Below are 17,500 nucleotides of genomic sequence, written 5' to 3' on the forward strand. Positions count from 1 at the left end.
CTGTAAACAGTTTCTTCGAAAAGGTTTTCAACGTCTTTTCTTGTTCAAAGCTGAATATTGGCGAAAAAATTTTGCAAAGCAGCGAATCCCTCGTAGCGATGACCCACGGTGGCAACTGTTGTGAAGATTTCTTGTAGTTTAGGTATTCTTAAGTTGTAACGAGCTCTTTTTCTCTCCTTTTCTCCATTTTTCTTCTTTGTAAATAGCTCTTGCTAAGTTTTTTTTCGAGGCTTTCACTTGCTTTAATCTGAAACAATCTCACAAACATCTTCAAAACCGCGCGCCACGTTGAACAAAACAAAGAAAACAAGTTTCCCGTGACGTCATCCAATGGATCATGGGCAACGACCAATCAGACCGCGCGTAGGATTCACATCATTGTATAACGATCTATAATGAATAGCACATAGACACCATTCCTATCCATTGGCGTACGATTATCTTTGAAAGATCTGCATACAAAGTAATTCCGTTACACCAAGATTTTTAAAGGGACTGGTTCACAATAATTCGCATGTGTGAGTTCTGACAGTAGCTGATTGTTTTTCAACCAATCGGAAGCGAGTTAGATGCACGCAAGTAAATTTACAAAATTCAAATTAATCGTTCGCGACGCGAGAGTATTTCCGGGCATTTGGTTTGATTGTATTTAACCCCATAATTCAAGCTTATTCTTTGCTGCTCCTCAGATATATGTTGCAGCCGATAAGAATAAGATTTACAGCCCTGTGCTGCTTTGAAACAAACATTTACCAACGTGTATTTTTACGAGGTCGTACCCACGCTAACAAAACAGTTATCGATCGGCAAACAAAATTTGTAAACAAACATCTTATTACTGTTCTGTCAGTTCGCCTTATATAAACCCAGAAATACCTACAAATAGCGCCTGACCGGTGACGAAAACACACAACGTATGAGTATAAAGATTATCCTTAACTGAGCATAAATTTCAATTGCTTATCAGCAAATGAACAAATTTATTCGCCTTGCATCGGGTCAGTGTTCCGCAAAACAAATGTTATCGAGTAGCACACATAAAGAAACTAGATTATAAACAGAATATTCAGGCAATAATTTATTTTAAAAACATCAATTCTTAAACATATACGATCGTAAAGCAAAGATACAAGGCACATTTCAAGTGTACCAGATCGGTGAAGATCGCGCGGCCTGCTGCGGTATAACTACAGGTCGGAGTCAAAAATCAAATCAAAGTTGAACGAACTCATGCCTTTAACCACTTTCCAAGTGTCGTGTATTCTTTTCGTATGCCACACACTACTCCTAGAACCATACCAGATCGATAGGCTAAGCTTCTCTATCTCCAGAGACTCTTGAGAACGTCCTGTTGCCGGACGGCCACGATGCTCTTCTGAACCTCCATGATCAAGACATTATTTTTTGCGTCTTCTTAAAACGTAACCAGTCAAACGACACAACCACACGTTAATCACCACTAACGAAGTATAACTAGACCAGCCAAAGCGACGGATGTCCGAATAAAACGAAGGATTTTCAATGATTGTACCGGTAATGGCGATTTCGAATTTAGTGTTGACCCGACAAATTTATTCTGAAGAGACAAACAGCGCGCATGCGCATTATCGTGTACCAGTCCCTTTAAGGGATTTGTAATAGATTAATTGAAACAAGATATTTGTACATCAGCCTTAACTTTATTGGCGACGTAAACCAATAAAAGACTTCAACAAAGGTTATCAGTAATTTTTCCTATAGTTCCCTCTTGAATATTATTTATGCATAATTTTTATTATGACTTACCTGTAGTTACTTGTTTACGCCAAAATATAAAGGGTTATGTTTACAAATTTTCCTCATTTTAAAATTTGAAGTAAGTTGAATTTACATAACCATTTGTTTAATGAGATATTTGTCCAACATATGTACTTTCCATTTAAACGTGCAAATAGGTTGCCTAATTTCTGTATTTCGTTAGACCTCAAGCTGTTTATATTAAGACAATTTTTGTTAATTTTGTTAATTCTGAATGTTGCTAAGGCGACTTTAAACCGTTGCGGAAAACTTTCTTCACTAATTTTTGTTCTTACAAACGAAACGCCCCTTTTTTAATGTTGAAGTATTTAACGCGAAAGTACCAATTGTGGACACTATTTTTGCGTCTTTTACTGAAGAAGGAACCGTTACTTTACGTGGTCATCCCAACCACTCGAAGGACAGACCGTTTGCAGGGCAAAGACAGTACCTTAGTTTTTTCAGATATCAGTTCAAGGCTTTACCGCCTGAGCTAATCCTGCTTATCCTGTCACGGTTACGATAATTATTTTAAAAGTGCGTAATGTATTTTAGAAAGCTCCTGGTTGTATTTCATTTGCTTTTTTTCACTCTGTCAACAGATAATGAACCCCCCAAAACTTCAAACTGTCCAATGCCAATCTACCAAACAACAACAGAGAGCTCGGTAGCTGTGACATGGACCCCACCCACTTTTACTGACAATGTCAAGGTGACAGAAGTAACGTCCACAAAGAACCCAAATGACATGTTTACCGCAGGGTCCACTAATGTGCATTATACCGCAACGGATGGTCAATCAAACTCAGAAACGTGTTCATTTACTATTAACATCAAGAGTAAGTATGTCTATATAGTACCCTTAAAATTAAATGCGCTTATAGTCTGAAGTGTAAATCGCTAGAAATCCCGAACATCGTATTCCGTGCGTCTTACATCCAGGCCGTTTGTTAATGCTGTTAACCGCTGATTTTAAGTTGCTTATAATCGCATGAAGGGCTCATATTTTAGTGACAGATCGAGTCGTAGAATTCGTAGTTGTTTTGCGCCAAATAAGAGCCGCTGGCTACAGTATTGCCGAAAAAGTAATTGCCCATGAAATGAGCTTTCGAACATGTGTGTTGGAACAAAATCAAGCAAAGGAAGGGGGAAATATCGCAGTTCAAATACTTTGATTTTTGGTGTTTTAGCGTGGATTGCTGCATGTGATTTTATCGGTGCCTTTTTTCGTCATTTTCAAATGCAAAAAGTAAATATCAAAATCAATCGGATGAAGCCGAAAATCGAAAGGTTACTCTTTTCTGTGTTTTCTTTTAGTGAAACCGCTTGCACATTTATTCGAAACCATTAGTTTTACCCGCAATTGCTCTTTATAAGCAATGAATTTTCGGTTTTTCGAGTAACAACCTCTCTACGCCTTATATTTTTTGGACGCTAAACTGCTCTCAAAAAATTGTAAAAAGTAAACATGAAATTGAGGTATCCACTTTAATTTTTGTACGATATCTTTATTGATACATGAGTTTAACATGAACCGGTTGCATATTCTTTCTTCAACAAATTGGGCAGGAAATATTTCTCGAAACTTTATAATCTCCATACATTTCTTTGTTGTTGTTGCGCTCGCAACAACAAACAACAACAACAACAAATTTTATTGGAAATTGGAAAATAACTAATTACATTACTTTCCCACCCGCAAATAGCTTATAAACTAACCGAGGCGGGGGGAGCTGAAGACATATTACAAAACAAGATTTATATATAGATGGACTAAATAACAGTGAAGGCAATACTATAAAGTAAATAGAATTTAAACTAACATAAAACAAGGCAAGTACATGACGATTACGAAGAGAGGCTAACCTAAAGTATTAAATAACTTAACAAGACGGGAGACTTCGACTTCTTCTGACAGCAAGAAATTTAGTAATAATTCCTTTATTTTTTTACGAAAGGACGAACGTTTAAGTATTTTAATCGAATAAGGAATAGAGTTCCAAATTTGGGCACCGATTCTCGTGAAAAAGGCACACATTTTATCGGTTCTAGAGAGCTTAACATAAAACGAGTCGCTAGAGACAGATTTTGTTCTGTAGTTATGAATCTGACTTGTTTTAACGAACTGATTGAGTATACTAACTGGTGCTGTCTGTCTGTTGATATCATACAATAAATAGCTACAATCTCTGAAAAATAGGCTAGGCAGGGGAAGGCAATTTGATTTGAGAAAGAAGGGTACGGCGTGTTCCTTAGACTTACTGAAGTAAATGAGACGTAAGGCCCGTTTTGTAGAGTTACGATCTTTCTTTGAAATGTCAGGGCACAGTTTCCCCAACCACAAATACCATAAGTCAAGTAAGGGACAATTGATGAGTTGTAAACTGAAAGTAAAACACGACGCGGGACATAATGTCGAATCTTAGCTATAATTCCTATCGACTTGCTGATTTCGTGACAGATAGATTCGATGTGGTATTTCCATAAAAGATTTGAATCAATCATTAAGCCAAGATATTTTAGATAATCTTTCATTTCAAGGTTTGCGTAGGTGTTAGTCACGGAGTCAAGAATTCTAATACTAGGTATGAAGGGCATATTCTTTTGCCGCGGACGAAAGATTACAAAATTTGATTTTTTTTATGTTCAAAGACAGTTTGTTGGCCTTTAGCCATTCGTTGACATTGCCAAGCTTGCGATTAACAAGTGTTTCCAGTTCCTTTGGGTTGTTATTTGCAAGTATTATACTAGTATCGTCAGCAAATAAATAAAAGGCAAATAACGAAGAGGACTTGTAAATATCATTGATGTACAGTAAGAATAAGAGTGGTCCGAGGACTGAGCCTTGTGGCACGCCGCACAAGGTCGTCTCAGCCTCAGACACAACATTATTAACTTCCGTAGTTTGCTTTCGATCAGTCAGGTATGATCTGAACCAGGAGCTGATTACACCTCTAATACCATAATTTTCAAGTTTAGCTAACAAAATCTCATGGTCAACAGTATCAAAAGCCTTCTTGAGATCGAAGAAAACACCGCACGAAAATTTACCGTTGTCCATATTTTGTGCTTACTGCGAAAACCGTATTGCTGATCATAGAGAATGTTGCAATCTTTGAAAAACAAGGTAACTATGGAGTACATAAGTTTTTCAAAAATCCTGTTATAAATCGAGAGCAGAGAAATAGGTCGGTAGTTTACGGGCAGAGTGTCATATTCGTCCTTAAATGTCGGGATAATCTTAGCACACTTTAGTTTAGATGGAAAAATCCCTGAGCAAATAGACTGATTAAAAATCGTGGCTAGAGGTACGGATATGACCCTTTTTGCCAATTTCAGCAGCCTAACTGGAGATGAGTAGAGACCATGGGCCTTGTTGTCCTGCAAAATTGAAATTTCTAAATTGATATCTTCCGGAATAATAGGATCAAGGAAGAAAGTGCGATTAAGTGGCGGATCTAAATAATCAAAGAATGTATTTATGGTCTGAGGAATTTTAGAAGCCAGTTTGCTCCCAACAGTGGCGAAATATTTGTTAAGAATATTGCTTATTTCCTTCTGGTCACTAGTTGGAACCTCATTCGGGTTTGAGCGAATAGAGTTAGTTGAGTTGCGCTTGTTTTTCTTTTTACAGTTTCCAATTAGCTTGTTGATTCCTTTCCAAGTTTGACGCATATTACATATGTTGAGATCAAAGAAACTTTGGTAGTAGTTCGCTTTACTTAATCTCGTAAGATAGATGATTTTATTTCTGTAAAATTTGTATTTGTCCCGGTCTGAGGTATACAAGAGGTTATTCTTTACCCTGATTGATTTTCTTAAACCCGCAGTCAGCCATGGTTTAGCAAGGAATTTTTGTTTACGATTGGATGTACTTCTTAAAGGGGCGTGTTTGTTAATTGTCTTGTTGACGCATTTGTAAAAACTGGAGAACGATTGATTGGCATCGGTATGTTTGCAAATATTATTCCAATTAATATTCTGCAAGTCGTCAATGAAAGATTGAAAGTAGAATAGTCACGAACCTTAGGTATGTTGTTTGGAAAGAATGGTTTACAGTGCGACGTTAATATGCACATCTGAGAGAAGTGATCTTTTGTATCGGACACGATATTGCCGTAGACTATATTATTCTCAGGATTGTTTACGAAAAATATTGTCAATTAAAGTTGCTGAATTACCATAGACTCTAGTCGGCTTATCGACCACTGGGAACACTGAAAAACTTTGCATTGTTTGCAGCAAGGTTTGTGCGTAACTACAAGTTTCATATTTTAACAGATCTATGTTGAAGTCTCCCATGAGATAAATATTTTGATTTTGACGGCATTGGCGTTCAAGAAAATCTGTCAAGTATTCTAGAAACTCATTAGCGTTATTGTGTTGCCTATAAGTAACACCACATACAGATTTTCTATTGTTAGGCAGATGAAGTTCAATCCATAGGGCTTGATAGCAAGAATTGGAGACTCGTTCAAGGATGCGGTATTTACAATTTTGATCAATGAACAGGCCAACACCAGCGGCAGATAAAGGTGTCGGGACCGATTCAAAACAGTATCCTGGTAATGCTGGTACAAAACTGAAACTACATTCACGATCGCATACATGAGTTTCTGTTACACCAATAATGGTAAAACGGAAATTCATTTCACTTTCACTTTCATGATGTTGAAATTCTTCAAAATTTTTCTTTAAGCCACGTATATTTGTATGTAAAAAGGAGATTTTTTATTGCAACTGTTTGCTGTCAATAAACTGCGCAAAGCTGTGTGGGGAATAATATTTTGAGCGTATTTTGTTTTGAGGTGTGATTTATATCAGGATCAATATGTTTATCAAGAGAGTTTAGTTGGAATACACTAAGGTCGTAGAGACTACTGAGAGAATCTAGCAATTTTCTAGAAGGTCTATTATTTAAACTATTAAACTGTGGGTGGGAAGAAGTCAGGACTTTACAGTTATAATAAGGTAATTGCGCGAGTAAGGTCTTATTTTCGATCGCGCACTGTTTCTTTGTTTTGTGAGAAGTCATTTTTTATCGTGTACAATAGATATTTTTAGTAAAATCTAACCTTCAATGGCCAATTTACGTTTAAGTTCGTCGAGGTCCGCCATGCTCTTGAGCTTGATTATCCGCGATGTGGAGTCTTCTCGTAAACAAATAACGGGACCCTTTGACCAGCCATATTGATTGTGGAGCTCTTCTTTAACTTTTTTAGCCTGGAATAGGACTGCTTGCATTCTTGGTGAAAGATGATCGTAAATTCTGGCCGAAGACAATGAAGACCCTTCTGGTAGACCAACCGCACCTGGGGTTACATCGCTAATTTCTTTCCGATGAGACATTAGAGACTCCCTAACCAGCCGTCTCACGAATCTGCAGACTATAGGCTTTGGATTTCCGGCGATATTTCTTTGCGGGACACGATGGGCAGTGTCAATATCTTGGATTGATATATTCTCTCCCATTTTTAAACAATTTTACACAAAGCTTACTTGTTGTTGAAGCCGCTTCGTCAGAACACACCTCGGGAACACCGACCATTTGAACATTGTATTGAAAGCTATATTCTTGGAATTTATCGATTAGAAATTTACGAAATGTTACGCGGAGCACTTAAACACACGGCCGTCCATCTTGACCACGTCACGTGGTCGCTGAATTTACTTGTCGCTGGCTCAAATGTCCCGTATAAAGAACTGGTTTACAATGATCTGATTATTTACGTCAGTAGTAGCTGTTCATTGTACCCCCGAAAACAAAAAGAAAAACATTAGCCAAAGATGTAGTTAATTTTAGGTCACAAAAGCTACTCAAAAAACTTCATCTCGCTCCTAATAGTGAGCACTGGATAATCTGCTTCCTCCCTCGTACCAAACTTACTGTGCATGGAACTACAGTGGAACCGGCTTTCGTTACTTTTAGGGAGCTTTCGTTTTGAAGAGGAAAACAAGCAAGTGTGCGAGCAAATTGACAAGTTAAATATGACGAGGAAAATTATGTGGTATATTCGACAACAAAGAAAGAAAAAAGTTCCCATACTGGTCGTTTCTTGATGCATCTTTTAGCCACGAAGAATAAATATCGCAGTCTGGATATTTCTTAGTCAGTTTTTATTTTAGCCAATTCACCGTAGATTCAAGCCAGAATAATAAAGTAAATAACGCATGATGATTCATGTTTTTTTCGTTCTACATTCTATATTTGACGTATGCATTCTTCTGCATGTTGTCGCATAAACTCGTCATTTTGCACGTGCATTCAGGTTGTTTTTATTAGCAGCCTTGCACCTTGCACCTATCCCGTAGTCACGATGACCGTTGGGAGCCACCGACCTAGCAACCCTTTCCTTCCATCTGATTTTGTTTTCAGATTCTCTAAATGGCGTCGCAAAACTTCAACCCTGTTCACTCAGAAACTGTACTCTTACAACGCTTCTTTTGTCAGCCCCTTCTCTTCCCTCCTTGCACTATTCCTCGTAAAATTGTCTCGGCAAGTCCTGCTTATCTTTATACATGCCCAACCCACTTTTTCTTGCGTTTCTTTACCGTGGTTAAGACGTTATCATAAGGCCCGATGGCTGGCCTAATTCTGTCTCTGACTGCATCTTTGGTGATGCAGACTCTGTAACGTATGAGATTCCAAGCAGTTTCCTAAAGCATCTCATCTCAGTGGACTGCAATTTCTTCAGGATGTCCGCTGTCGCAGGCGTACCACAGTACTGAGATAACCAGGGAGCGCATAAGTCTGATCTTTGAGCTTAGAGATATACGCTCATCGTTCCAGATGGTCTTCAGTCTCGTTAGTGCTGCTATTATCTATGCAATTCTGAACAGTACTTCAGGCTTGGAACCTTGATCTGTGACAACAGCGCCCAGATACTCAAAGCTGTAACCTCGTCCAATTTTTCACCAATGATTCTGATGTCAATGCTGATGCTATTTGTGTTGTTGGTCATTAGTTTGGTTTTCTCTTTACTAATTTCCACGCCAAAGGCTGCAGAGGTCTTATCCAGGCGATCCACCAGGGAGGCTAGTTTCTCCTCGTTTCCTGCCAAGCCATCAATGTCATCGGCAAAACGTAAGTGACTGTCCCTTAAAGTAACGAAAGCCGTCCGGCGATGCATTTTTCAACTATTGAGCCCAGACTGGCCCGCGAAATACCTTTAACTTCGGACGAGGAGTCTATTAATTTAAATAATATTTCTGAAAATTACAACAAATTCTGTTTTCGTCTAACTATTACCAGTGTTGTCTTCACCCCAATCTAAATGGATTGTCAAAAACTAAAGCTGCAGGGCTAGATAATATCACTGCTAGATTGATTCGCAAGTGTGCTGATATTATTTCAGGCCCGTTATGCGACCTGTTTGATAAATCTCTGATGTCTGGCATATTTCCTAACGACTGGAAATGTGCCAGAGTGACTCCGTCGTTTAAACAGGGTGAGTCATTTGATTTAAACAACTACCGTCCTATCTTAGTCATTTCCGTATTCGCCAAAGCGTTCAAGGGGATTGTGTTAATACAAGTCTTTCAATACTGAAGAAATCATCTCTAAACAACAACAACAACATCTGGTTTCTGGTCTTAACACTTAACTGTTACTACTCTTCTAGAAGCCACTAACAGTTGGGCGTTTGATATCGATTGTTGCTACGTGAATGTCATAGTGTTTCTCGATTAAAAAAAGACGTTCGACACCGTTGATCATGAGATATTACTAACTAAAATGAATCGGTGTGCCATTCAAGGGAAAACTCTTGATTGGTTTCAATCGTATTTGACGAATCGCACACAACGGTACTCTGTTAACAGTTGTCTCTCTGACTTATCCACTCTTAAATGCGGTGTGCCACAGGGAACGATCTTTGGCCCTCCTCTATTTGCCTAACTGTCTATCGTTCAGCGTACCTAGAATGTATGCTGATTATACCCACATTCCTTATGGTGATTCTGATTTCCATTTGATTCAGTCTAGTCTATCTCACGACCTTGAAAAGCTAAGCAAATGGCTTGTGTCTAACAGACTTGCCATAAACGCTACAAAAACTGAATTTATGTTGATCGGCTCCAGGTAAAGATTAAGTACTCTATCTGATACACTCGAAGTTTCAATAGTTAATGTTCCAATGAACCACGTTTCCCCTGTGAAATCACTTGAAATATATATCGATGAAAATTTAACCTGGCATTCCGACATTGATAAACTGTGTGAAAAGATCGCTTCCGCAATTGGAGCCGTAAAGCGAGTTAAGCCATTTATGCCTCAATCCACCCTAATCAATATAAACAACTCACTAGTCCAATCTCACTTTGATTACCGCAGCATTGTGGCAAAACAATTGTCTAACAAGCTATAAAAACTACAAAACCGTGCCGCACGAGTAATAACTTCATCAAACTATGACGTAGATGTCGATTCCTTGTTTCACAAACTCAACTGGAAAGACTTGAAATCTCAACGTCAAATTCAGAACGCCTTGATGGTTTTCATTTCTTTAACCGGTCTTGTTCCCGAATATCGCACGTCTAAATATATAGCGAAAGCGAAATTAATCAAACTTTTCTCTGAGGGACTCAGTAAAAAACTTGTTGTCTCCTTTCCGAGAACTAATTACATGAAAAATAGCCTTAGTTACAGCGGCACAACCCTTGGGAACAGCTTACCCTGTAGCGTTAGAGAGTCTGGTTCGTTAAATCAATTTAAACGCCTTCTCTGTCATAATTTTTAATAACACGGCATTCATGGAAATCAGGTTTTCAAGTGGCATATTGTTGATAGTTAATATAATGTTAGGATTAGGACTTTTAGGTTTTAGGATATTAGTCATTGTATTGGAATTTATTGCACCTGATTAATTTTTTACTGTGTATAAATTAGGATTAAAGATTAAAGATTAAGGATTAAAGAACCCCGCCATACGACCAATCGGTTAAAACGTCTCGACCGGTCGTTTCGATAAAAAGTCGTTTCAATACGAACTCAAGCAGTAAAACTGCACATGATTTCGACCACTTCAAGTTCATTGTATAGTTTGCGCGTGAACAACAAAAACATTTGGGGGGAATATTCGTCTTTCTTTACGCTAAGGACCTGAAACTACACCTAGACTGAGTCAATTTTTTTCGAAACGAATTTGTCTCGAAACGACTGGTAACCGTTCCTCGTGATTGCACGATCGTTTAACTTGAAGTTAAAAGATTTTTCCGAAGACCCCAAAGAGGTCTTCTTGAAACTCAGTTGCTTCAGTTTAGGTTGTCTAAACTACTTCTCACCATCCTTCTTTTTTTTGACATAAACGACAACTACGAGATAGGACATTTTCATTCTTCACCGACTGCAACACCATGGCAGTAAACAAACTCGCACTAGAAGACTTTTCCTTCCTTTTAATTTTACCGCTAACAAAAACGTATGAGTGTTAGAACAATAGCGTGGACATGTCAATGTTTTTTATTTATTTATTTATTTATTTATTTTTGTACAGCTAAAGAAAATTCTCTAAACAAGGCTGCATTAGGGTGGCATTGGAATTATCTTTTTCTTTACTTTCCATTTTCACGAGAAAAAATATATACTTTTTCTCAAGAAAATTCGATAAATTCTCAAACACTGCTTTATGCTTTTACTAAATGCTCGAAAAAATGCTAGCATAATGTGCAAATTTAAAGGCTATCGTTTAGTGACCTACAGTAGCCGGATACAGAATTCCATAAGCAAAAATTTGCCGGATTGCGGAATCCGGATTCCCTTACATGTGGCGATACCTAGTTCAGTGGTATAAAAACATAGCCTGCGGAAACAGCCGTCTGCCCTCGCTCTTTTTCGCCGCTTGGGACGTTTCGCGCGAAGGAACGTCTGCGCCACAGCGGCAGAAATTCCGTACTGATGACGTAAATTAATGTTTACATAATAAATCCGGTAGTCATGGGGTTGCAAATTCCTGGTCGATTTTAGTAAAGTATTGTGTTCATCTGCAACAAGCTTCAGCAAAACTCAAATGCTTCTTCTGGAGAAGACTATATTCCACAAATATACATACATTTGACCTGTGTGGCCTTTTGTCTTTTGTCTGTCATCCGTAAAGAATAGCTAAAACAATGTAACTACTCCGTCGACCAATCAGCGCTTTTGACCAGATTCCGGACAAATTGTACGTCCTCAGTATGGAATTTCTGTCGCTTAGTCGCAGACATTCCTACGCACGAAGCGTCCTCAGCGACTAAAAGCGAGGAGAAACGGCTGTTTTCGCGGGCTAATAATAACACCGAACTCAGATTAAATTCGCCAGCAGGTGAGATTAAATTCGTCGTCTAATTTAATGTTAATTAAGTTCGCCCAATTAAAATTGACGTATAAACCTAACTAGGCCTTATTGTCAATCATCCTGTTTTTTATTCTCATCTTCTTATCTTTGCTTTAACGATCGGCCTTTATTTTTCCAGCCATAATCTTTTAACTTTGTTTCCCTTTCCACAACAGAACTGGAATGTGACCCTACCCCACCTTCGCCGCCAGAAAATGTCGTCTTGACATGCAGTAATTTTGGTGGAACTCCTTTCTGCACAGCCACCTGCAATCAAAATACTAAAAAGTTTTTTATTTATAAAAGCTTTTGGTTTACACAGTGTTCTTCAACTACAAATATGGTGTGGACCGAAATACCTGATTGCGTAGGTAAGATAAAGAAAAAATCAATTATTTTTAGGGGTTATCTATCCTAGAGATTTTAGTAGGCACGTGACCGTACTTCCTTCCGTCCGCCCGTCCGTACCACAAGGAAACCAATGTGAAATGTCACACTTTCTAGCTAGTGCGGGAGCCTGCTACCCGATATTGCATATCCATATTGTGGTTAATTGATAGTTGTAAAGAAAGGTATTGGCTGACCAGTATCAAATGACCGTATCCCGGGGTCAGGTTTCGACCCATCGTTTTCAACTGATCGAGGGCTCAACTCCAAGTGGATTTCTTTGCAATGGTTGCGAGTTAATTTGAAGTAAATCATAACATTTATTAACAGGAATATCGCCTTTAGCCTTGACTAAATCTATATATTATTATTATTGTTGATGATGCTGTTCCTGTTATACTGCGTTATACTCCATAAAATCTCGTGTATACGCACGAAAAAAAACAACAACAACAAGTCACTCCAGTCGTGGAACATTCAGAAACAATATGCCACTCGACTAAAAAGTATTGCATGAGCAGTATATAAATCTATCCACCACTATTCACCTACCTTTGGTTTAGTTGTTTACTATTTATGGTTTTTCGCCGCTGCTCAGAGGGATGGTTTATGTTATTACTAAACGATAAGAAAAAAAGTACAAACAAAGGACAGCCATTGACCGCTAAAGAGTGAAACTAAAGTTACAAAAATGGTCGTCTAGGGAAAGCTGCGGGCATTAACGTATGAGCTCAGGAGCCTATACTCATGGGTTCCTGGTGAGTTCAATTGGCCTACCTTCCCATGAGTGTTTCGCCTTGCTTTCCAAAGTTCAGCGACATAACTCATTTTTAAACTACTGATTTTCGTTAGATTACACGAGCCCAGCAGGTGACGGACCTTGCCCTGAAGGTTATGTGAAGCAGCAAGGCGCGGATGGAGCAACACCAGAAAACATTTGCGGTGAGTATTATAAACGTTCTCATTATTTTTATAATTTTAATTACTTAATTAATTAATTTTCATTTTTCCTTAAAATGCATGCAAATTGGAAACTTCCCCTTATAAGCCCTGGTCTTATACAACTTCCAAGGGTTATAGGAAGGCTTTAAAAGAAACCGGGGAAGGCTGATAAGTGAATCCGCTTATAAACGGACTAAACACGCTTTTAAAAGCAAGCTACATAGCAGTGCTGATCAAAGTACTTTTTTCAATTTACTGGCTTTTTTAAGCTCCAAATCGTCATTAATAATCTATTTTCTTTCAATACTGGCTTAAGTATCTACTTTCAATACTGGCTTGGTTGTTTACAGGTTGATGGGCTTGTAACTGCGGGGTGAAGAGGGGGGGGGGGGGGGTGTGGCTTATAAGCGGAAGTTTATAGGTATATACATGTATTTTTTTTTTTCACAGTTAAATGCCAGAAAGGAACATACCATGATGCTTCCAGTGGTACCTGCAAAAATTGCCCGATTGGTTACTACAGCACTGTGGAGGGTGTAACAATGTGTCAACAATGCCCTGGTAACACGTCCACTCCGGAAGAGGGATCCAAAACCTGCACTGGTAATTATGTTTTTCTCTATACTCTACGTATTTTGTAAAAAGGTGGTCGTCAACTCTTATATCGGAAGATTAGATCTCATTTCTTAGTTTGTGGACCGTAATGCTCATCGCATGAAGAAAATGATCCTTTGCTCATCCTACAGTCTTGCAGTCGTTAATAGAGGCGGAAAGAGCATGAGAAACCTGGCTACAATCTTGGACAAAAAGAGTTATAAGAAATTTGCACTTCCTTACCCACATAACGCTTATCCAGCGGACGTGTTACCACTATGGTCTCTCTCCACGCCACACCCCGGTCAATGTTGTTTCGTCGGGGGACAGAAATGGTCCAGCCAGACTTCAACATGGGGGGAGGGGGGTGTTAGAAGTGATGAATATTTAATTTGTAGTTACCAGTGCGAGGTTTGTCTTGAAACTAGACATGGCAAAGTCCATCTTTCTTAACATTTTTGTCCAAGATTGAAGAAGAAAATTTCAAGGTGAACTGAAACACAAGTAGGTATGGCTGCTGTAATCGCTGTAAAATTATCAGGGTCTGTTCCTGGATCGTAACAGGTGCGGTCCAGGTTAGAATATTGTAGATTTCTAGTTACTGACCCAAATCCCGTGCCTTCGGTTAACGAATTTCAACAGCTTTATTGCAATAGGTTTTAGAAACTGACCATGTGACATCAATGCATTGCGCGCAACATCTTTTTTTAATTAATCATTGTATTTCTTACGCATAGCTCAGTGTTTTGCTGGGCAGTTTTCCCACAGCGGATTTAATCTTCCGGCAAATCTTGAGCCCTGTGAGCCGTGTCCAAAAAGTTCCTACCAAGGCAACTTGGGCCAAACAAGTTGCCAGCAATGTCCTAATGGAACCTCCACAATTACAACAGGATCAACGTCGGTCAACGATTGCGGGGGTGAGCAAATACGCAAAGATATTACAACCACTTCATTTATTTTTCTGTCTCTAAAGTTATGCATTTCTTTTTTTTGGCCTTCTTGCCCTTCACTTCTCTCAAAACGTATGTCATCAAAAAGATTTTTGTCTCCCTTGATTTCACGTATTTAACATTTGATGTTTTATTGTTGTTGTTGTTGTTGTTATTGTTGTTGTTGTTGTTCTTCTTCTTCTTCTTCTTCTTCTTCTTCTTCTTCTTCTAATGCTGTTGTTGTTGTTTTTTTTGTTTGTTTGTTTTTAGGACCACCGGTGGTGACATTATTTGAACCTAATCCAACAAATGCTACGGAAAATCAGGCAACTCAGTTTGAATGCTACGGCACTGGTTTACCTTTGCCCACCTTCTCCATTAAGAAATTGGTACCACCCCCAGGTATAAAACGTTATGCTACGTTATGAAAGAATATTTTTGTTTGTACACAACCTTTAAATGAGTCTATTACCATGTAATAGCTTACCTCACTGGCGGAGGCAAACCTTACAACGTTTCTAACTTACTTGTAACTCCACTGATCAAGGGCGGGGCCCGAAACCTTTGGAGAGGAACTCAAAACACAAGACGGCACTTTTGTTCATTATTTTTTTGTCGAACATTCTCTTACTTAATTTCTAAAGTGTAACCCAGCTTATCGGATTTTTTTTCCGTTACTTTACTTAAACCAAGTTCCAGTGTGTCAATCTGGTTTCCCTGCGAATGACTTCCGAGGAGCGTGGCCAGAAATTCCCTACGAAAGGCGCGTCACTATCAAAATCTGGGTAGTACAGTGCTTCCGACTGGATGAAAATTTGCTTCATACAATCATTGGCGTCAAGAAATTTCCGCTGTTTCTCAGACATTCAAACTTCAGTATAATTGAGCAATTATTCACCAATACAGGCTCTTTTAAGATAATTGTAAGCATTTTTGGTGCAACGCTTTAAGCCACTAGCTCCTCGAGCTAAAAGTTGTTTCCTCGTTTTTTACTTTCAGCCGGTTTTGGAGGCCCAGTAAAAGAAGAGTACATCACAGATCAGGATGGTAGGCAAACTGGATATCGCTACATTATCACCAAAGTGGCCGAAAAGGACTCTGGTGCGTACAACTGCACGGTGGAGAATAAGTTTGGCTCGGACACCAAATACTTGACCGTGAACGTAGCACTAGACTACAGCATAGGTAAGTATCTTTAATTTAAAAAAAACTTGATTTAATATACTGACTCCGAACGTGGGTAATTCTCAATCCTAATTTAGCCTTACTTTGACGCCCTTACCTTTTCCTTCTCGAGTGTTACATTAAAAATTCTTCGTTTAAGAAAATTTGTTATCCCAACCTAGAGCTAAAATGTTCTCACATAGTTGGTATCCACTGAGAATCAATCGTAAACGGATCAAAATAAAAATAAATAAATAAACGTTTGTGATGCGTGATACTTGCATTAGGAAATAACAAGAGGAAGCAAACCGGAGACGTTTCGGGTTTATGACCCTTTCTCAGTGTGCAACAAACCGTTAAGTGTTCGCTAAAACGACTTCTGAGCCTTAGCCCTTAGTGTTACATTTTCTCAATTGATACTTTTCCTTAACAAGATATCCGCCATAAGGGTTATTATTTTTACCTGAGTCAAGTACCTTGTCATTTAATTAAACACGGATGAGGTCCCAAACTAACCTATTGATCATGCGACATTAACACACTGCAAGCAAGAGCATTTGTGCATTTTAAGTTGAATTTCAACTTACTTTTTCATATTTTTGTATTTTGTTTTTATTTTCCAAAGAAGAAGATTCTAGGCTTAAATCGTCCTTTAAAAAATAGAGTTAGTTTATATTCCCAGACTTAAGGTGGCTGAACACAGTTTTGGCAGTTTCTGAGTATAGGTCATTTTCCAAATTATGGCAAGAGAAAGGTTGCAGCTCACAAGCTGAAACTTGGCAAGTGAAAAATATACTGATGAAAGATTTTGACTGACAGGTAAAATTTGACGTTGTTGTAGTTTCCATGGCAACATGAACGATTGAATACAACCTTAAAATTTCACTTTTACTCAGTTTACATAAAATTCGCTCATTTTCATATAAACTTGCACACAGCTTACTAAAATTAATCATTACCATTTGAAACTTATTTGACCAAATGTCAACAGAGGGGTTTTTAGATAAACAATAGAGAGTTTTAGATCCGAGTTTACTGCGAACCTCTAACCGCGGTTTGCGGTTACCCGTTTGCGGTTCGACGTTCAAACATAAGAGAGATTAAGATTCACGTTTACCGCAAACGGCAAACGTCAGACAAAAAGTTGAGAATTTCTCAGAATAGAAAATAAGCAAATAAAAACATTCCCGAACGATTCTTATGGTTAAAACTGGCACAAAACTACTTATTTCTGTGTAGAAGCAATAAAGAGTAAACGGAAAATAAGGGGAAAACTTGGTCACGTGGTACAATCTCACGTCTGCCGTTTGGCGCAAACGTGAATCTTAATCTCTCTATAATTCGATTTAGATTGGCGGTGGATTAAAGAAATGGATTCTGGTTTATTTTTCCATT

General features: G+C 38.4%; 1 protein-coding gene and 1 pseudogene across 1 annotated transcript in view; one reads left to right on the forward strand and one right to left on the reverse strand.

The window, feature by feature from the left end:
- Positions 1-17,500, forward strand: part of LOC140949042 (uncharacterized) — a 56,542-nt gene that overhangs the window by 38,041 nt on the left and 1,001 nt on the right. Inside the window, exons 23-29 of the mRNA XM_073398294.1 lie at positions 2,379-2,615; positions 12,266-12,460; positions 13,329-13,418; positions 13,869-14,021; positions 14,750-14,929; positions 15,212-15,343; positions 15,941-16,126. Of these exons, the coding sequence (XP_073254395.1) occupies positions 2,379-2,615; positions 12,266-12,460; positions 13,329-13,418; positions 13,869-14,021; positions 14,750-14,929; positions 15,212-15,343; positions 15,941-16,126 (1,173 nt within the window). The remainder of the gene's footprint in view (positions 1-2,378; positions 2,616-12,265; positions 12,461-13,328; positions 13,419-13,868; positions 14,022-14,749; positions 14,930-15,211; positions 15,344-15,940; positions 16,127-17,500) is intronic.
- LOC140948018 (uncharacterized) lies at positions 6,847-8,906 on the reverse strand (annotated as a pseudogene).

This window comes from Porites lutea, chromosome 9 (genome assembly GCF_958299795.1).
Source record: "Porites lutea chromosome 9, jaPorLute2.1, whole genome shotgun sequence".
Taxonomy (NCBI): Eukaryota; Metazoa; Cnidaria; class Anthozoa; order Scleractinia; family Poritidae; genus Porites; species Porites lutea.